This window comes from Copidosoma floridanum, unplaced genomic scaffold, assembly GCF_036245765.1.
Source record: "Copidosoma floridanum isolate Cflo_tuat_1 unplaced genomic scaffold, Cflo_Japanese_pri ptg000025l, whole genome shotgun sequence".
NCBI lineage: Eukaryota > Metazoa > Arthropoda > Insecta > Hymenoptera > Encyrtidae > Copidosoma > Copidosoma floridanum.
In genome coordinates, this window is record NW_028321902.1 from 4257802 (window position 1) to 4279473 (window position 21672).

At 40.4% G+C, this 21672-nt stretch overlaps 4 protein-coding genes across 4 annotated transcripts; 2 read left to right on the top strand and 2 right to left on the bottom strand.

Moving 5' to 3' along the window:
* Window positions 1–3925: 3925 nt before the first annotated feature.
* Window positions 3926–6990, top strand: LOC106644139 (uncharacterized). Its single transcript, XM_014359529.2, has 3 exons — window positions 3926–4166; window positions 5963–6294; window positions 6391–6990. The coding sequence occupies exons 1-3, from the start codon at window positions 4147–4149 to the stop codon at window positions 6528–6530; spliced, it is 492 nt and encodes a 163-aa protein (XP_014215015.1). The 5' UTR covers window positions 3926–4146; the 3' UTR covers window positions 6531–6990.
* Window positions 6991–8039: 1049 nt separating this feature from the next.
* LOC106644135 (VWFA and cache domain-containing protein 1) lies at window positions 8040–13571 on the top strand. The gene is made up of 8 exons (XM_014359525.2): window positions 8040–8831; window positions 8907–9093; window positions 9218–9640; window positions 9712–10036; window positions 10114–11066; window positions 11138–11460; window positions 11543–11930; window positions 12021–13571. Exons 1-8 carry the CDS (start codon window positions 8295–8297, stop codon window positions 12611–12613), a joined length of 3729 nt encoding a protein of 1242 aa, XP_014215011.2. The 5' UTR covers window positions 8040–8294; the 3' UTR covers window positions 12614–13571.
* Window positions 13572–14612: 1041 nt separating this feature from the next.
* LOC149373942 (uncharacterized) lies at window positions 14613–16704 on the bottom strand. Its single transcript, XM_089595283.1, has one exon. It carries the CDS (start codon window positions 16471–16473, stop codon window positions 15109–15111), a length of 1365 nt encoding a protein of 454 aa, XP_089451409.1. The 5' UTR covers window positions 16474–16704; the 3' UTR covers window positions 14613–15108.
* A 1972-nt stretch (window positions 16705–18676) lies between these two features.
* Window positions 18677–20756, bottom strand: LOC106644125 (uncharacterized). The gene is made up of 2 exons (XM_089595273.1): window positions 20485–20756; window positions 18677–19539 (listed from the first exon to the last, which is right to left on the bottom strand). Exon 2 carries the CDS (start codon window positions 19374–19376, stop codon window positions 18729–18731), a length of 648 nt encoding a protein of 215 aa, XP_089451399.1. The 5' UTR covers window positions 19377–19539; window positions 20485–20756; the 3' UTR covers window positions 18677–18728.
* Window positions 20757–21672: the final 916 nt, after the last annotated feature.

Consider the following 21672-nt stretch of genomic DNA (forward strand, 5'->3'; position numbering starts at 1 on the left):
CATGTGACAAAAGTGGGGCCCGCAAAGTCATAACTTTATTATTTTAAGAGAAAAAAAAAAAAAAACCTAAATTCTTGATAACACATCGGTTTTTTCAAAATGACCCATGTACAAAAGTACGAAGAAAATTTATATAAACACACAAGTCGTTTTTCAAGTAAACTAAAGCTCATTAGATGAGAGGGGGGGGCAGGAAGGGAGAGTATAGCGCTTAATTGCTCCCGCGTGCACACGGAACATCAAAGAAAAAAAAATGAACTCCCCGCGGCGTCTTCAGGGGTTACCCCCAAACGTCCGAAAGCTGTAGCTTCAGGAGCTTGACGAGCGATGGCGCTACCAAGTTGCTCTCGGGGATCATGTATCGTTTTCGAAATAAAATAAATAAATTAGGTGATGTAAAAAGGTATTCTTAACTGTTAATACTCTCGCACTCTCATTTACGGGGGTATGGAATAATTTTCAAAAATGCTCGCAAGCTACGAATCATATAGTTCTTTCTTTCTTGGAGCTTTCAAAAAAAAATAATGCGTTGGTCAACCTCGTCGGCATTTTAAGTAATTTAATTACCAAATGTATAACGAAAGATAACGAAAACCTGTCTTTCTTGTAGAACTACTCTTTCCTCGGTGTCTTGAATATTGTAAAATAATTTTATATTACATGCAAAATATAACATATAAAAGTTGTTACATACATCCCTTGTTAACTCAATGTAGGAAAATATTCTGCACCATTGGTTTCTTAAAATTTTTTAATTCGATTGTAATGTTCACATACATATGTATAAGTTGTAGAAGACGTAAAAATATCTTTTCCATGACAATAAGCCTAGTGTGCAGAAACACAAGATAAATGTGTTATCATCGCATTATAGTGCTTTAATTTCACGAAAGATATTATTATGTTTTGCTCTTGTATGCAAAGTGTGACTAACAATACACTTTTACATAAATACGTTAAAACGTAAATTTAAAAAGTTTCAGCTTAAAAAAAAAAAAAAAAACTGTTCTACTTGGAGTTTCATGCTCTTGACCAGCAAACCATCGCGTTCTATCAGAATATTCATGAAATTGAAGCCCAATCCGATGTAAATCACTCGAATTTTCGGCTCAACCTAAATTTCCATACACACGCACAAGTACAACAAACATCCCGTACATGTAAAAATGTCGTGTCGAAAATTAATAAAATCCCTCGTAAAACGTTATTGCACGATCATTGTGTTGTTGTTTACGTTGCTCTTTTCTCAGCCATCCGATTTTGAATTTAACTTTTCGTTTTTCTCCTTTCCATCGAATAAAAAAGTGCCACCGATTCCAAAAATCAACGCATGCCATGAAAATCGATGAGCAAAACACTTGTTCAATCACAGCAGCATCCCCGTTGTATATTGTACATTCATAAGAATTAAAATTATTACATGTGTATCGAGATGGTACGAAAAAAAAAAAAAAGTTGTGTATATTTTATTGTACACACACACGTAAAGGTTTGTAACAAAGAGAAGTGCGCACGTGTTTGTGCACACACATATATATGTATTTGCTATTTATAAATCGAAGAACGAGGACAACCAATAGCGCGCGCACGGAGCCGCAGTTTAGTTGAGTCTTCATAAAGTTTACCCTATACTCTTTCTCTCTCTCTTCTTTCTTTTTGCCGCGATGTGCAGAGCGCGTATATACACGCTATAATTACACCTCATGGGAGAAGGCAAATAAGTGTGTGTGTATATGTACGAGCACGAGAGGACAAGCACTTTGATAATTAAACGAATCGAATGTTCCTTTCTCGAATGGGTTGATAAACCAAACGATTTTTTTTAAAATTGATTTTCCACCAAGACGATGATAAACGCGTGTTTTACATCGGTCGAGGGTGTCGTTGACGGTACATTTCTCTCGAGTACCGATTAGGCGGAACAATTTAGACGTGTGTTCAAATACAAATGTTGTGTGTACAGCCAAGGCTAACTGACCTTTTTTTTTTTTTTTTTTTTTTTTACAACCTTTCTTTCACGCGCTCGCGAGAGGTGTTTAATGGCAATGCTAATAAGAAGACAGTTATGAGATGGACTTGGAAATTACGACTCGGTTGCGCGAAGGTCGAACTTTTTTTTTTTTTTTTTACAATTCGTAAAGAGTAATGCTTTTTTAAGACTCCTCCAAAAATTTTCAAAAATATCGTACGAGAACTAAAAGAACCTCAGAAAGTTCAAATCGAGGACAAAAAAGCCTCACTATTTCAAATGAATTTTTCTGTAATTGATATAGCTTCGTTTAAAGTTTTTGTATCGTTATCTCTCTGTGTCATTGAGTTTTATCAAAGTTTGGTGCAAGTTGAAATCGTTTTTGAGAAAATGAACCTCCCTAACGTGGAAAAACTAATTTTATCTTCTTGAGTAACAAATAATGTTATTTTAATCACGTACGAAGTGCCTCATAATTAGCGTCGTCAAATAACCTTTAGCTGAAAACTATGTGACTGGTTGTACGACTTTTTGGAGATAAAACACGTTAAATCAGTTCTTATCGTGTTCCATTTAGTCAAAAATACCTATATTACGTAGTGTGCCTTATCTATTTTCTTTCTATATACCTAATCCTCAAGTTTTTCTCTGCTATCGACTTGAATATTGAACAAACTGTTTATATAGAAACTAAAGATTCGCGTTTTTTTCGAGGATTATCGTAACTAACCTGAAGACGAAACTTTGCCATTTGACGCGTGTGAAAAATTATAATGAAAATTTAGATTGAGCGCAAAATCATTAGTTGCAAATAACGACACTACTCGGACGATTACTCAATACTCGCGCGCGACGTCGTTTATCAGCAGAAAATCTGGTGGATAACGACGTTACCGATAACGGCAATATATTATCGTCGTCGTCATCGTCTAAAAAAACCGGCACATCTAAATACTCAAGCAATAACTTGTTAAAAAAAGAAATTGTGTGTAATATTCCCCCCAAAATCGAATCTACGACACCTCATCGACTTTTTTTTATATCTCAACACGAGTTTCACACCAATTAAGTTTAATGTTATCACTAATGGAAAAATGTCGAGGCGTACGTCAGACTTCGGGGAACTCGTATTGGTAATGTTTTTTGTAAACTTCAAAGAACTGATGAATAAAAAAAAATTTGGAGCGTAGCGCGTGTGCACTATCACCTTGTAACATCATAACGGACATTTTAGTGATTTTCGTGCAACACCTGGTGCCCCGATGAGTTATATTTTTCGTGTCTCTCTCGGCCCGAGACTCTCGGGACCGCACACCGCATGTCTTTTTTTTTTTTTTTTTTTAATGCCTTTCCTCACTTAAGTGTATTTTCTTACAAGGTGCAGTATATCTGTATCTACACGTACAACCATAAGAGAGAAAAGGTCATGTAAACCGGCACAAAAAAAAGTGCGGAGGTACGGGGGAGGGGGCCAGAGGGGAAACGGTTGCGCGATGATGATGGTGTATACAAAGGTACGAGGCCGCAAGGGTAAAGTAAACGGACCTTAAACACGTAGAAAAGGGCACACCCACACGCCACACGTACGCACCAACGTTGGTTCATCTGCTTCTTCGTATAGTCTTCGTACTACTATGTAGGTATATGTATGTAAGATTTGTGGTTCAAAAGAAAAAAAGGAGACAAAAAAAACAGCCGGCTCCGCGCGCTTCCTGTGCCCCCCTTCATCCCTCCGCGCGTTTGCCCTCTTTTACGCCGTGCCGCTTCTCGACCCCACCATCATTTTCTTCGCCCCTTTCAAAATTCGTGTCTTGCGCGCGCACCGAAGCCAACTTGCTTACTTGCGTTGAAAAGAGAGAGAAGTACGGCTTTTACCCCCCTCCCCCGTGTCAAGCGCCGCCGTCCGAGCCGCCAAGCAGCGCCGTAGCCGTCCCATAACTGCCGCCGTAACCTCGAGCCTTTTGCTTATAGTCTCGTGAAGCAGCAACAGCTACCGTCTCTCTTGCTGAAGCACGTATCTCTTGTACTTACCTCGATATAACCTGTGTATCTAACCGATTATTTGTACAATAATCAACTCCTCGTCGTCTCGTCAACGAGAAAGTGAATAACTTCACTTTGCCAAGTGTGTACAGTAGCGTTTGCTCTTCGATATCTTCATAACCCAACCGGCAGAAATGGCTGACGTCGAAACAAAGTGAGTACCAGTGCACGTTAACCAAGGATATGCTTCATTACCCGGGACGCATTGGGGAGAAAGGAGACGTGGGAGGAAAAAAGCGCGGCAACCGGCATTTTGCTGCACGTCCTATATGTATATACATATGCATGCATGTGCCCGTGGCAGTTTTCTCTCTCTCTTGACTCCCCCTCGTCCCGATCAATATGGCGATGTTCCCATGCCGGCGTTCGTTTGTTCGTCGTACGGTTCTCGTTTGCGCGCATTTACCATCTTTTTACTCTCACTCGTACGCGCTTCCTTACGTGTTGCTGACTTGCACGATCGCGCGTGTTTTTTTTTTTTTTTTTCTTCGGCCACGCGCGGAACGAGGCCGTTGTCCGTGGCTCTCTCATTGGGCTACTGGCGACGCTCCAGATTTTTTGTGTCTCTTTTTGTTTCCGTGTTGCGCATCGATTTTTCCGTTCTCGATCCTTCTGGGAAAAAAGGGTACGGCGCACGGCGCTAGGCCTTTAAAGTATCGATGCTCTCCTCCAGGGAGCAATAAACGCATGATGTACCTTTACCGCAGTCAGGGTTATCTGGCGCAGTAAAACTCGGCACCTCAACAAAAGCGAGAGAGAGCGGCCGGTTACCGGCTCTTATCGATCCACCGCTCGCTTTCTCGTGCGCGCCAACAACCAACGTTCTACGCGTGTGTGTGCCAGAGCGGCTCTTTTCTCTTCTTGTATGTGTGTAACATGTATCTACTTGGCGCGTGCACGCGCGAACATGGTGTACATGGGGGAGAGCAATAGAAAACGACTCTTCCCCATACCCTAACTAGCCCTTCGTGTTTATTTGGTCGAGTACCTAAACTTGAATGCTTTTCGATTCGTCCGTTGATCGGGACCTGGCGAGTTCGCGTCCGTTTGATATTCGTTACACATGCAACAGTTGAATCTCGATTCAAGGTTGGAGATTGATTCGCGCGCTCTCTCGAGTATGTTATTATGATTGCCGAGATGTTAAACGTGTCATGCCGTTAAGTTGGGAAATTGAATTTAGCTCTGTTCAATGCAGTAATGGTGGCGGCGTCTTTTTTTTCTCTTTTACATGTGCTTATCCAACGTGTTCCGCGTGCCTTACTTTCTTACTCCCTCCTCCTCCGCCATCTCCTCTCTCGCAACCGTCTGAAGAAATAGAAAAGGCAACCCGGTCTCTCTCGGCCGATAATAGCGATGCGGCGCCACTTATGAGAGACCGCGCGTCAGCTCACTCTCCCTTTGATATCATTTCTGTGTATATATAGGTGTTCTCGATTGTACAAATGATCTAAGCGGTTCCAACTCCGAATTTGCCGGCAAGTTCTCTAAATTTCTATAACTAGTCGTTTAGACGTCTTGCAAAACAAATGAACTCGCCAAGATATCTCGAAATGGACATACGTAGGACTTCTCGCGTAATTCTTAAAAAAGATTGAAGAATTGCATGATGTCAAAATTTATAAGCCGGTCCAACCATCATTTAAGCTGTCCTACCTTTTTTCCCAAAATTGTGCTCAAATTTTTCTACAACACTTTACTTGGAACAATTTTGAGATATTCTGTTCAATGTTACAAGTACGAGTCAATCCATTTTCAATTGTTTACAACTGGTTACTTTTTGCTATTTAATACTCCTTGAACAATTAATGGTCGACATCCAATGTTTACTATCAAAATCCCCTTGTGTATTTACAAATGTTGTAAACCTAAAAGTACATACTACTGACTAATTTGATTATCGTAACAAATGTTGAAATATACTTACGATTCGACTCACTTTCGTTTCAGAGAAACCAAAGTCGCCGAGTCCCCAGAAAAGAAGGTGGTTGAGACCGAAAAGAATGATGCTGTCAAAGAGTCTCCCGTCAAAGAAGCAAAGGAATCTAAGGAGGTGACGGAAGTCAAGGATGGCAAGGATAAGAAAGTTGATAGTCCAGTAAAAGAAGCAAAGGAGACGAAGGAAACAAAAGAAGTGAAAAAAGATGAGGAAACCGATGAGGACTCGAAGGCTTCTGAAAACGGTAACGGAACTGCCAAGGAAGAAGAAAAACAGAATGGCACTAGTGAGGAGGATGAGACTGATAAGAAAGAAGTCGAGTCCACCAATGGTAATTCTGAAGGTAAACAAATTTTCGACACTGTTACCGCTAATGTAAAAAATGAAAAGTTTTGATTTCTTGATCAATGCATATTTAATCCCAAAATTGTATTTTCAGTTGCTAATGACGTGTGCAGCATAAAGAGGAAATCAACAAGTGCCGAGACAGAATCAAAAGACGTGATAACACCGAAGAAAGCAAAAATCGACCCAAAGTCAACCGAGGTAGTTGAGGCAGAAACTAATAATGCGACATAATTTTAAGACGTAATTTTTAGAAAAAATGACTTTCATTATCCAGCGCGAAATATTGACAAAATGAATGATCTGAAAAAAAATTCTAATAACGAACATAAAAAACTTGTATCATTTGACTTAAATTTTGAAAAACAAACACTTTTAGTGTTTTTGAATCGAACATTTTACAAATGTTTACTGGTATTAAAAATTTTCCAGCCTAAGTGTGTATAATATTTGAATGATAATTAGTATTCATAGTTTGGCTAACGTTTCTTACAATAAATTTAGATAAATTATCTACAAGAGGATAAGTGTGAATGGTCATAACTGCATCTTGCATTAATAATAGTTGTAATAATAATGTTTACTATTAAAACCACAACATAAGCACCTTATGTTTATATATAAGAGAAATAGAAAAATGTCTTTTGTACATCATTTATTGTCCAAGCCACATTATTAAAACAATAAAAAGATTTCTCGCATTTGCGATAATCTGTGTAAAAAAAATATCTTATGATTAAACCCAAACCCTGCTTTTTAAAACATTTTCTTAAATAATATTTTTGCTATATCACAGTAATGTTGGTGCTGTAATCAGTCAACAATTAAAATTTCATTTATAAATGACTAGTCTAATAAAGTAACGAAACTTTTATTGATAAAAAAAAAATGAACGCGGTATTATGGTGAGAACAAATCTTCTCAATTTACCTGCAGGTGAAAAGTTATGCACTGTAGCTCTGCCAGCAACCTGTAATAGCTGCAGTTGCTACACGGTAAACACCATAGGAGCCCGGGTATATAGGAACATCTAACTGCATGCATACAAATTCACTATGATGCTCTATACATATACCTGTATATAGAGCTATGCTATATGTGGTAACTGCACTGCTGCTGTGCAACAAAACTTTGTGAAGGGTATAGGAGTACGCCGAGAGAGTTGTCAGGATTTATTGTGATATTTGCAAGACATGGAATCACATCCGGTGTAAATATACAATGTAAACAACAAAATCAGTCAACCCGGCGTTCGAACGATACTCGAGTGGAGAGGAAAAAAAGTTTTGTATTGAATACAAATCGAGAATGAATAAATACTACGAGTGCTGTTGGCGTGCAATTGTTGCTCGTGAAAAGAGGAAGCATCTTGGGATCAAAGAAGCTGGGAAAGAAGAACGGCAGACGCATTAGCGAGAGTTGTGTGTGTGTGTGTGTGTATATATGCGTGTACATCGCGGTGTCGATATTATATTTTTAGTTTTTGTTCATGCATAATTTTTTTTTTTTTCCAACGAAAATATTTACCTCTTAAGTAGAACAAAAAAAATATATCACCTCTTCTAGAGTAGAAAAAGGAATGTCACGAACCCAAGTAAGCATATAATTTTCCATCATCTCTGCCCCAATTTTCTTATCAAATTTGCATTCATTTATATTTTCCCACTGTTTTCAGGTACTCTGATATTAACAATAATTGTATCTCACCACAGGCCTGCACAGTATCTCCCAACATTAAAAAAAAAAAAAAAAAAAAAAAAGTCTGACTAGTATACATACAAGTACAAGTTTGAGTTAGAGCCAACAAGCTGCCAATAAAAATTGTCAACGATGAGCTTTTACCAAGAGGACCACTTATACGTCGTGCCATAAAAGACATTTAAAAAATAATATGTACCACAAAAATAATATTAATCATAAGCATACAAGTACACGTAGTACAAAGCATATGTAAAAAAAAAAACAAAAAAAAAAGTAGACTCCAGAGAAGAATCAACCATGACTAGTTCTCGGGGGTCGACACCCAGTGCCATTATTCTACTGATAGCGCTTATAGTAGTAGCATCAAGCTCGGCCATCCAAGATGACACCAACAACGCGCCAAAGTGTCAGTTTGGAAAATCACCGAGGAAGCAAATCGATGTTACAGCCCTTGACGGCATGTGCTTGCGTGACATGGTCGTCCACCTGTCGAAGCACTTGTACACCCTGGGCGAGGATGAGCTAGGGGTTGGCAAGTTCCAGGGCATCCTGGACAGGCTAGTTTTTGTCGACTCGGTGACGACCATCAGCGCGCGACTGAACGATCTGTCCAAGAGCCTCAACGACAAGCTCAAAAAGTACACGGACTTGCTCAGGGAGAGCAACAGCGTCGTCCAGCCCATACTGCTTAAACAGGGCCAGGACGTTTATTCGAGCTTTGGCAGGAAAACGGATACCGCGAGCGGCAAACCCTCCGACACTTGCTCCAAAATCATAGATGCGCTCGCCATGAACGTCCGCAACCAGGACTGGAAGAACCTTCACATACTGCCCGTCGGTTTTTTTTATTTTTTTTTTATTCTGTAAGCAACGCTTGTGCGAAATTGACGTTTCCTATTTGTTCTACAGGTCAGTCAGCCAGGCACAATGTGCGGCCCACCGAGTTTGGCCCACAACATAGGTCCCCTCCTGCTGTCCCAGTGCAATCGCTCCAAAAACATAATCCTCCTGCTTGAACAAAACGCCGGCTTCATGTCCGAGGAGGACGAGACGCTCGCCCAGATAACGGCCAAGACGATAGTCCACATGCTCAGCGGTACAAAGATTTTTCATCAATTTGGAGTATTTATTTACCAAGCTACGAGTTTTCACAATCAACGTTTTTATTATTTTTTTTTTTTTTTTTTTTTTTTTTTTTTTTTTTTTTTTCTTCAAATTAGAAACCGACCGCGTGACCGTGATCGGCCTGGCCGCCGGTGGTGGTGGGCTGTGCCTCGACCAGGGCCTGCCAAGGGCCACGGACATACACAAGATCCGACTGGACAGGCACATAGACTCGCTCGTCAGGTCGAGTGCGAATCAGAGCTTTGGCCTGGACGTCGGCAAGATCGTCCGAAACGTCGAGGGTGAGCTCGTGCTCGTGCACCTGACCAACAATTTAAACGCCGGGCTGCACTCGGATGTCAACAGGATAGCCGAGGCCATTAAGAACGAACGGCTCGTAGTGCATCTGAGGACGATCCTCATACTGTCGAATCAGCAGCAGCAACAGACCAGTTTCAAGGAGCACCCCAACAACGGCAGCGTCATCACCCTGCCGACGCAGCACGTGCTCGGTTACGAGATCGCGCGCTTGTTTGCCGGTACGTGTATATATAACGATAGTTGTGTGCTTTGTGGACAAAATCAATTGAAATATTCGAACCAACTCAAGGTCTCAAGTGCGCCAAGGAGGACGCGAAGCCCTATTACCTCTCGGATCCGTACTTTGAGCCCTACAGCAAAGCGATGATGCTGTCCATTGGCCAGATAACCAACACAGCCTTGCTCTCGTTCGACGTCAAACTTCGGGACTTTGTCGAGGACGTGACGTACTTCGAAGTGGGCAGCCAACAGGTGCACGCCATACTCCTCGACAAACGAGGCGTCATCTGGATGCACAAGAACTTCCCGAGGATGGAGACCATAATTGAACAGCCGCTCAAGGTTTACCTCCATCAGATAGAGAACCTCGACGAGGACATCGTGGCTAGTACAAGGTGGGTATTTTGTCCTCATTTTATAATACATCCACATTGGCTAACTTTTGATCATTGTTTTATTATTATTATGGTAGGATGGCCCAAGAGTCTGAGGGCGTGGCCCAGGTAAAGACGCTACTGGGCACAGAGAAGCGACTCTACTGGCGGCAGCTCGATTACTCGGAACTGATAGTTTGCCTGGTGGTGTCGGGGCCCCACCTGTTGAGCAGACACCGGCCCGTAACTCCCAGCACGACCAGCCCCGACAAGAACAAGCCACCGAAGCAGCCAACTATCGAGGAAGTGAGCCTACGGTTGGGTCTGGTGCGTCCGGATGGCGCCCTCAACGCCGGTATGTTACACCACCGGCTAGATTTGGCGCTCGGCACGGGTCAGCTGCGCAGGGACAGTCTGTGCGCTCACGCGGGTAACCGTCGCGTGGCCAGCCACGAGGCGGGAGTACTCTTCCTGTCCGGTTGGTGCTTCCGCTCGGCAGCGGAGCAAGCCCGCCAGTTGGGCCTCGCGGCCCGCGTGACCGTCCAGAGTTACATGGCCTATCTGCGCGACGAGACGCGCTTGCTGGCGAATCCTGGTCTGCGCGACGACGTCAAGCCCGAGTTGAAGACACTCGGTCGGCTGCTCGAGTTGTTCCGCGAACGGCGGGCCACCGAGGGTCCTCTGGAGCGTTTCGTGGTACAGCGCTACGGCGTGGCTGTCGGCTCGGGTGCTCTGGTGTTGCACCCGGGCCTCGTTCTCGACGCCGAGCTGGATCCGAAACGCCGGGCCTGGTACGTGCGCGGCCTCGAGCAACCCGATAGGCTGGTCCTCGGTCCGCCGTACCTCGACGCCGGGGGCGCCGGTTACGTCGTCACTCTCAGTCGGCTCGTGCACGAGGGCCGATCCGTGGGCCTGCACAGCAGTAGCGATCCCGCCTTTGCCGTCCTCGGGCTCGATCTCACTCTGGGCTACTTTGGCCGCATGCTCGAGCAGCTGTTCCCACTCTGCGGACGATCGGACGGCGTCAAGTGTTTCCTCATGGACGACAAGGGTGAGTATACTATTTTTTGTTACTTTCAGTGTGTGACACGTATGTATGACCGATTCGATGCTGACTCGCAGGCTACCTGGTGTACCACCCGGCGTTGATGAAGCCCGGCGCAAAAGTGGAGCAACAGCACCTGACCAACAAGGAGTTCCTGGTGGCCAACGACATCCTCAACCACGAGAACTTTGTGAACAAGCGAATGTGCGCGAGCCACATGGACGGCACGGGCCAGCGCTACTACCAGTTCAACGTCTCGCTCGACGAGGTCCTCACCAACATCGTGCATGGTGAGCACTGCGTGCTTTACCAGCTGGCCGCGGTACCGGGCACCAACCTCTTCCTCGGAGTCGTCAACGTCACCTGCAGCTCCAGCAACGCCTTCTGCCCGTGCAGCACCGTGAGTTTATCGTTCAGTACATATGGTTGATCCTTTTTGTTTCGTGTCCCATGGCTGATGATCATTGTGTTTCACCACACAGACGGATCGCTCGTGCCTGAACTGCATAAGGATGGAACAAATGGACTGCGAGTGCCCGTGCGAGTGTTCCCTGTACACGAGCGAGTGCCAATCTCGCGAGGCACCTGACACGAAACTCGAGGTTTGCCCGGCACCCCACGAACAAGGCTCGGCCGGGCTCTCCGCGCCCTGGATACAGAGCGGCTCGACGAGCGCCCTCCGTCCTTGCCAGGCGTTCAGTTGCCGGAGCTTACCGACTCGCTCCGATTGCCTGGGCGTCGTTGGGTGCCAGTGGTGCGAACTCGATAGCGACGCCGAGACTACCTTGGACCAGCCCTACTGCGCCGATCTGGCGCTCTGCTTCCGCGGCGTTCTTGGGGCCAGCATTCCCTACGGCGACGGCAGCTATGGTACAGAAAAAGAAAGAAAAAAACCAATAACTAAATGAATAAATAAATAAATAATGTTTTTTTTTTTTTTTTTTTTTTGTTTTACAAAAGATTCGCAGGCCAGCGAAGAGATGTTGGCAAACGATTGGCCCGGAGTAGGCTCGGTAGCCGGGGTTATCCTTGGGTTGTTGCTCGCCGTCGGCTTGGCTCTGTTTTGCCACCGGCTGCGCAACGTGCACACGGGCCTGGAGCACCAGTGTCTCCACAACCACAACTCGCCGGACACGTTGCGCATGACCCACCTGGACTGCGAGCTCGAGCCTACCGATCACGAGCCCAAGCCTAGCATGGACTCGGCCCTGTTGCGCGATTGCGCGGCGGTTGCCGCGGTACCCGTGGTCTCGCCCTACCGCGTATCAAGCGGTTATAGGCGGGCACCCCAGGCAGACAGCGACCACGGGTACAGCACCATGACGCCCCACGACGACTCTGAGCAGCACAACTTCTCCGAGCCTCTGCTCGTGCTCGCCAACGGGCCCAACGACGGACCTGTGCCCACGACGGCCATAGTCACGGCTCTCGAGTCGCCGGCTACGTCGAGCTCGACCATAGTACCCTCGCCAACGACGAACATCGCCTCGTCGCCCCACCGGGTCATCGCCGCTGTCACCGTCCACCGAAACATGGAGACTAATTACTGCTAATGCGCGCCCCGAGGACCCTCCTCGCGCCCTTGTCGAACCGAGAGATCATCAACGCGGTTTTTTTTCGCGGTTCTCACTTACGTCCGTGTCAGTATCTAGGTGCACACGTGTGTGTGTGTGTATAGGCATTTTATTAATAGTGCGTAACTTGCATGCTCTGTACCCGACGAACGATTTATATACTACTACTTATTGTGATTGAGCATGACAGAATTTAAGGAGTGTTGTGGAGAATAATTTTTTTTTTTTTTTTTTTCAATACCTTTAAATACGTACTGCTTTTGTTGTGCAATGCAAATGTAGGATTTTCTTACGTGTACTTAAAGTATGATTTTCTTACGTGAATGGGAAAAGAGAGGAACGATAGCGCCCAAATTTCGTCTTCCAAAATTTTGAAGAGCGTCTTTCGTTTTCGAAAAACGCGTCCGGTGTGTTTCTTATTTCACGATTCATCCGACTGTGCCCTTCTTAGATCCATTCGATGTTATACGTATATAGATCGATATATATGTATATGTATTGGTACAATCGAATATTTATACAGATTTTACAGTACATACAAGTATAAGAAAGTAACCTTTTATAGTATACGATTATATATAGACTTAATAATGAACGATACGTATTACTTTGAACAAAATAATGAATTCGAGAAAGCAATAGTGATGCAAAAGACTGCTGAAACCCCATTGCCTCGTTATACTAACGAACAAAAAAAAATCAAGACTCTAAAGGTAAGTAAAAAGTTTAAAATTAATTTTTTGTTTATGATTTTTTAAAATTTTTCTGTGTAAATAAGAATGTATAAGGTGACCTATATGCATCTAGTACTTGACTCTATTGTACAAAAAATCCTATTATTAATTTTACTCTTACGGTGTATACTAAATCGAAAAATTAATCATCTTAATTTAATCAATTTTTTTTAGAATAAATTTTGCGAATTGAAAAAAAAAAACCTCTAACTGGCCCTTCTGTAAAAGTTGTGTTATTAACTATTGTAAGAGATATATGTACGATTTAAAAGTACAATTATTACGAATTTACAAGTTTCCGTCATTTAATACTTAATTCGCATAATAGATATAAGTTGATACCATTCAATCGTAATAAATATACAAAGTGTAATTTTCTGCACACTCGTACACGAATATATTGCAAAAAGAGGTAAAGTAGTATACAAATGGTTTTAAATTATAAAAAAAAAATCATGAAAAACTGAAAGTATCCATCGATGTTAAATGCATAATTGCAAATACGAAAAAATTCGAAATAATCAGCCCTAAATTATAATCCCAGTGCCAAAGTACTTTTAAAATTACATGTATGTATATTCAATATGAAAAATATTTTTTTACATATCACCACGGTGCGAGTGAATGAATAAGTGTTAATTTTAAGCGAAAAAAATAAATAAATAAATAAACCATGAAACGAAAAATTACAGTTTAAAATGTTATAGGGACGGAAAAAAACACATATATATATATGTATATTTATGTATGTTATCATTACTAATGGCATGTATAATTACGAAAAAACATGATAAATACATCAATACTCACTTTTTTACTCTCTCAGAGTGTTGTGATAACACACTTCATTTATACACTTGTACTTGTAACAGTAATATAAACAACTATCATAATAACATTGATATAATACAGTCACAACTATATGGATCAAGTATCATTAAAATTTTTTAAAATCATAATAATTTACATTTACCGAAAACTTCTATCATACTTTTGATATATTTGTATTTTTGAATTAAGTTTTATCATATTGCATACGTACTTTCGTACTTTCTGTACTTTTCTATACAAGTGTTGTTTTCACCTCTGAAGTTCGATAAACACGCATTGTAAATACGTAAGGTTTTAATAAAGTTTTAGTTGTAAAAAAAAACCCAATTACTTTTTCAGCTTTTATTACTTTTATTTCATTAACAAAATTGATACATTTTTTGCCCTTCAATAAAAACTCTATATGTATACATGAATGCACACATTCGTATGTACAATAAGAATTTTAATTTCCTTTATTTTTTTCAACATCAATTCAGGACTACATTATAAAAAGTGTAATTCTATGGACGCTAGTTTTCAGCGCCTAGCGTATTGATATGGTCACATGACAAAAATTATCATCATCGAATGATAAATAGTTTTTGTCAAAAACACCAGATTTGGCACAGCTTCAACGTGGCTCTTTGGAACTAGAAAGTGTTGAAAATTTTTGTCACGTGATTTATGAGCTCAAGTAAAATAGGTAGGGCCCATTCAAAGTGAAATGTTTGCTTCATGTTGCCGTCTTTCTTCCAATGCCGCACGAAGACCTATTTGTTAAGGTTCAAAAAATTCTAAATATGATGGTTTGGAAGAGTTTATGTTCATCCATCTGTAGTATGGGTCCTCGTGGGCTTTTTGAGGGCTGATATATCCGTGAGCTGGGAATGACCGTTGGCAGTATGTATGGTGACCACATATGGTGTATTAGTTGGTATGTACACGCATGTGCCCCATCAGATTGCCATTTTGGCTTAAAGATTTTGGACAATCTGGGCATTTACAGGGACGCTCCCCTGTATAAGTTCTCATATGCACATTAAGACTGCTCGGGTCTGTAAATGGTCTTTGGCAGATGGTGCAATTACCATAAGGTATGCCTGTGTGGATGCGCATATGAGTTGTTAGATGGTTTTTTTGACTAAAAGATTCTGAACAATCTGCACACTTATAGGGTTTTTCCCCTGTATGGGTCCGCATGTGCTGTGTAAGTTCACTAGAAGATTTAAAACCTTTTTGACACACCGAGCACTTGTAGGGTCGCTCCCCCGTGTGGGTCCTCATGTGTACTATAAGATTACTCGAGTACGTAAATGGCTTTTGGCAGATGGTACAAGTACCGTAAGGTATGCCAGTGTGGATGCGCATGTGTCTCGTGAGGGTAGTTTTTTGACTGAAAGATTCTGAACAATCTGCACACTTATAGGGTTTTTCCCCTGTATGGGTCCGCATGTGCTGTGTAAGTTCACTAGAAGATTTAAAACCTTTTTGACATACCGAGCACTTGTAGGGTCGCTCCCCTGTGTGAGTCCGCATGTGCTTTTTAAGACTGCTCGGGTCTGTAAATGGTCTTTGGCAGATGGTGCAATTACCATAAGGTATGCCTGTGTGAGTCCGCATGTGCTGTGTGAGAACACTGGAAGACGTAAAACCTTTTTGACATACCGAGCACTTGTAGGGTCGCTCTCCTGTATGGGTCCGCATGTGCTGTGTAAGTTCACTAGAAGATTTAAAACCTTTTTGACATACCGAGCACTTGTAGGGTCGCTCCCCTGTGTGAGTCCGCATGTGCTTTTTAAGACTGCTCGGGTCTGTAAATGGTCTTTGGCAGATGGTGCAATTACCATAAGGTATGCCTGTGTGGATGCGCATGTGTCTCGTGAGGGTAGTTTTTTGACTGAAAGATTCTGAACAATCTGCACACTTATAGGGTTTTTCACCTGTATGGGTCCGCATGTGTCTCGCGAGGGTAGTTTTTTGACTGAAAGATTCTGAACAATCTGCACACTTATAGGGTTTTTCCCCTGTGTGAGTCCGCATGTGCTGTGTGAGAACACTGGAAGACGTAAAACCTTTTTGACATACCGAGCACTTGTAGGGTCGCTCTCCTGTATGGGTCCGCATGTGCTGTGTAAGTTCACTAGAAGATTTAAAACCTTTTTGACATACCGAGCACTTGTAGGGTCGCTCCCCTGTGTGAGTCCGCATGTGCTTTTTAAGACTGCTCGGGTCTGTAAATGGTCTTTGGCAGATGGTGCAATTACCATAAGGTATGCCTGTGTGGATGCGCATGTGTGTCACGAGGGTAGTTTTTTGACTGAAAGATTCTGAACAATCTGCACACTTATAGGGTTTTTCCCCTGTATGGGTCCGCATGTGTCTCGTGAGGATAGTTTTTTGACTGAAAGATTCTGAACAATCTGCACACTTATAGGGTTTTTCCCCTGTATGGGTCCGCATGTGCTGTGTAAGTTCACTAGAAGATTTAAAACCTTCTAGACATACTGAGCATTCGAAGGGTTTCTCTCCAGTGTGGATTCGTATGTGACATGTTAGTGTAAATTTGTGCTTAAATGTTCTAGAACAAAATGAACACTCAAAGGGTTTCTCATCCAAATGAACAACTTTGTGACTAACTAAATTGTTGACATTGTCAAAAGTTTTCCCTACACAGATCGCATAGTCACGATCTTTTTCCGGTGCTGCTTTTGTGTCCAGAATTTTTTTTAGTGACCAGTTCGCGACCGTCGGACATTTTGGTAAATATAACGCCACTGATTTAGATGAAAGAGTAAATATACAGTTGATGCTGACTCAGTAAGAAGCTTCGATCTCACGGGTTGTGTGACAATAGTAACGATTCTTTGGTTCCTTGAGACAAGAGTTCCGTCCTTTGAAATAACTGGTCGTTTCTGTTGATAAAGGAAACAAACAAAGATAATTGTTGTATAGATGACTTTGAGGTGTTTGATTTAAATTTTCGATATGAGTCAATTGTTATTTTGGTTTTGCTCTGATACAATAATTTTTGCGCTTGTACCATAAAATTTTATTTCACTTACAATTAGAAAATATCCACAATCAAGTATAACATTTACTTTAAAATCCTACGCTAGGAATAAACCTTTCATACAGAAGAAAATGAATTTTCAAAAAAAGTAAAATCGAACAATTATCTAAGTTGCAGTTCTAAATCTGCCACGTGATCTTAGAATGGCATCCTTTTCTACTAATAAAACTAAATTTTATTGTAAAAAAGTTAAGAATCGAGTATTAGCATTCAGTTTTCATTTTCTTTTGTCATCGAAAAAAGTAAAAAAATGGGTTATACAGTATTAATGTTTGTTCGAACGATTTTGCCTTAACTATATGCAAGGTTACGCGGTTAAAGTCATTTTCACGTGTCAAACCGGAGGTTATGTTTCATTTATCTCGCTCCATGGTCAACTTAGTGGCCATGTTGTTTTCGTTGCAACTTTCACGTGGAATCATATTCCACGCATACGTGACTTTAAGAATAATTGCACAATTGTAAAAATAGTCAGTAATATGATGTAAATGATAAATACTTTTGTAATATTTAATAATTTAAGAGCTAATTGACTATAGAATTAGCTGTATCCGTGCAGTTTTAATGAGTGAAAATTGAAAATCACCAAGTAAAGTTATACCTGTAAAGAAACTTACTTGTTGATGTAGAGATTTTTGTGCGCTAGATTGAAATCGTTCCCTTATCCAGGTATTAAATGTTACAAACTTATAGGCAGAATTAAATTAGCTTTTTATAACTTGTCGAACAGTTGCTGATACCTTTTATTATAACTATTTCAAGAAGAATTTTAAGTAGTGAATATGCATACACATTTTATATATGTTGTAAGTATTTTAAACAAATTTTGATATCATGTACAACTTGGTACTTAAAAATCTACACTGACATCACAATGGATAAGGCGATTGCTATGTCTGTTTAACTGTGAGCGATAAGTATGATAATCGCATAATAATGACTGTTGGCTGTGCACGTAGTCGTACTATTTCGAAGTGGTGCTTCTTGGCAACGTTGGACTGTCCAAGTCATTACACGTTTTGTTATAAAAAAAAGACCGTTACGTTAATTATAACGTAGTTGTCGTTGCTCATAGAGCATAAACGTAGTTATACCTCACAATTATGAACTATACATGGCTTTGAATGTATTGTTAATTTATGGAATGGGATTCAAGTAGTTTTTCATGTTTTAAAAAATTCCACTACGTTTGTCTTGCAGTTACACAAAAAAAAGTTACGCAAAAACGAATAATTATTACAATACCCGTTCAAGATTTTGCTTATTAGTTCAAATTACAACGTCACAAGTTAAACAACAAAAAAATATTTTCGTCACAATTTAGTTTTCGCTAACAAGTTATGAAAAACCTACTACTCTTCAAGTTTTTAATACTGCTGATAGTGATACAGCTAAAGTAATTTATTTTTCAAGTTTGAACACACATTTGTAATATTAATTAATAATAATACTTTTCCTAAAAATAGCAAATTCGCATTTACTTTTTTACGCAATTTTTCAAGTGCACCTTACAACAATCCTTTCTCGAAAAACTTTTTTGACAATTGGAACACTTGAAAGGCTTGTCACCCAAATGATTCCTCACGTGATCCACAAGGTGGTGCTTGTACGCGTACGCTTCAGGACACAAGGCGCACTGATAGGGTTTCTCGCCCGTGTGGGTCCGCATGTGCCTTCTCAAATTGCTGGGATCGGTAAATGTTCTTTTGCACACGGCGCACGTGTCGTAAGCCAAACCCGTGTGTATGCGCGTGTGCAACTTGAGAAAATTTTTGTCAGTAAAGCCTCGCTGGCATACCGAGCATTTGAAGGGTTTTTCGCCGGTGTGGGCCCTCCTTATGTGCCTTGTGATATAAGCTTTTACACTGTAAGCTTTGTTGCATTCAAAACACTTGTAGGGTTTTTCGCCTGTATGTATTCGTACGTGCCTCGTGAGATCACCTTTTTGGCTAAATGTTTTTGGGCACATCGTACACGAGTGGGGTTTTTCGCCGGTGTGTGTCTTCATGTGCCTTGCAAGCTGGGCCAAGGAGACGAAAGTTTTTTCACACACGTAGCACCGATGGGGCTTTTGGCACTGCTTGTTGGGACTAATATTTTGTTCATTTTGGTTGCTGTTTTCCATCTCGTTTGAAGACGATTTCACGCAGATTTTTAGATTATACCTCTATTTAAGCTCGTATGGTTTTTGAAACGTGGATTTAATCACTGTGATCTTTAATAGTGTGTGATGATGATGATGATTATTCGTGGATTTGTTAGGTCTGATGATTTTTTTTTATATTTTACTGTAGAAAAAAAAAAGATGTTAGCTATCGTGTCCAAGAAGGATACATTTAGATGGAGTCTGATATAATCAAGATTTGAAGATTTGGAAAAAATTTATTTCTACGTCCAACGATTTTGTTTTGAAAATTGCTTTGATTGTTACAAAATGTTATAGAAATTTAAGAACACAGGTATAAACATATTTTTTATCTTTTTCTGAAAAAAAAACAAAAAAACCGTTTTTCCGAGCGTTCAAAGAAAATTAACAAAATATATGGTACAAAACTAACGATTTGTCCCAAAATGTAAATGAAACAAATAAGATTGGATCGTATTAAAACATCTTTTACTACCAAGAATTTTAAAATACAACACTACTCGAGTTTTAATTTTTTTTTTTTTTTTTTTTTTTTTTTTTTTTAATACATAAAGTTTTAGCCAAAAACTCAAAATTTGTTAATTTAATTGAAAAATGCTTCTTACCAATCTTATTTTAAACTTTGGCTTTACGACTTTGAAATTATTGGAGTTGTAGATCTAATTGCACGCTTCAAAAGAGTTTCAGGCGAGATTTTTGCAGCCAATCGTATTTTTGATGTAGAAAAAATGTTTTCCATTCATTTGTGCAGGCATCGCCATGAAGAAACAAATAAAAATGAAATTTTGCGAATTTAAAACGTGTTGAAATTTGAATTTCGAAATTTGTGAGAAACAAATGATCATCACACGCATAATGAATTTGCGCTCTCTAGTCTCTACACCACATCTAACCTGAACTTACTTCCCCGACTCCCGATGCCGATTTCATGCCACGTATCTAAGAATAGTAAGATATATTAAATGATATGCAACCCCAAACCCCATTACCCCAAGAGTAAAGTATTTTTAATTAAGTCAGCCTCCATCGTGCACCCACTTGATAATTATACATATATATATCTATAAGTATACAAATGCAGACATACCTTGAGCATCGTACAATCGTGCGTGAAACATCAATTGTTAATTGTTAAGTTCCAAGGCAACTTAGTTGACTCTATCGACGATCGACGCTGTAGTAGCTGTAGTAGGTAGTAGGTACAAGATAAAAGAGCCTTAGTCCAGCTTCAACTCGATTGAGAAGGTATAGATGGCAACGCTAACTCTTCTACGAGGAAATAGTCCCAGCCATCAGGTTCCTGAAGCTACAACTGCCAGGCCCGATCATCCGGTTCCACCTGTAGAGTTAGCCAACGACCCTTCCGAAGGACTAGTTATGAGGCAATAAAACGAAGAAGGGCAATAACGGGACCTCACAGATTTTACAGCGAAAACCCATCGCTTACCTACAAGTGGTAAGAAGATTATTTGAATATATATATATATATATATATATATATATATATATATTCTTTACCGTGGTTGAGTAAATTTTTAACTATAGTGATTTTTAGTAAAATGTAATTATTATCCTGCATCCGGTAAGATTGTTTTGTTTAATATTTGTGCAGTTGCTCAGCCACATCTCACGAAAAGAAAGAAAAAGAAAAGTTGTCGTGGAGAAAAACAAAGATGTAAGGAATTTACATATACCGCCTGTACACTTTATAACAACTTTAGAATTATTGTATTTTTGAACAAAAAAATTTTCACACAGTTTCATTGATTATTCAACTAAATCATGTATGAAAACTTAAGTTACATAACAATATCAGAGTTCAATACTGTACGTGAAGAAAAATAAATCACTACGGGATACAGTACTTAAACGGAGTTTACAGATTGTTTGTTACAATTATAGTATTTTAACGAAAACAAGTTTAAACTGCTATATTTACAATTGATCAATATAATATATTCTCACAAGACTAAATGTTAATGTAAAAATAGGTCTTTTAATCTATCAAATCTATTATTAAGTTTAACAAATCCGTACAATTACAATAATTTAATAATTTTTTTTTTTTTACGATGCCACAATATTTCGAGAAGTATGCCGTGTAGGTCACAAAGATCATCAAGTTCGGTTGGCCGTATTCACTGCATTCATAAAAGTACTACTATGTCGTGTTATTGTTACTAGATTTTAAATTTGATTGATCATGAACAAATTTTTTCAGGCCAGCAGAGAAAGAAAATGTAACTGCAGAGGATGCTTGAGTCACGTTGAACAA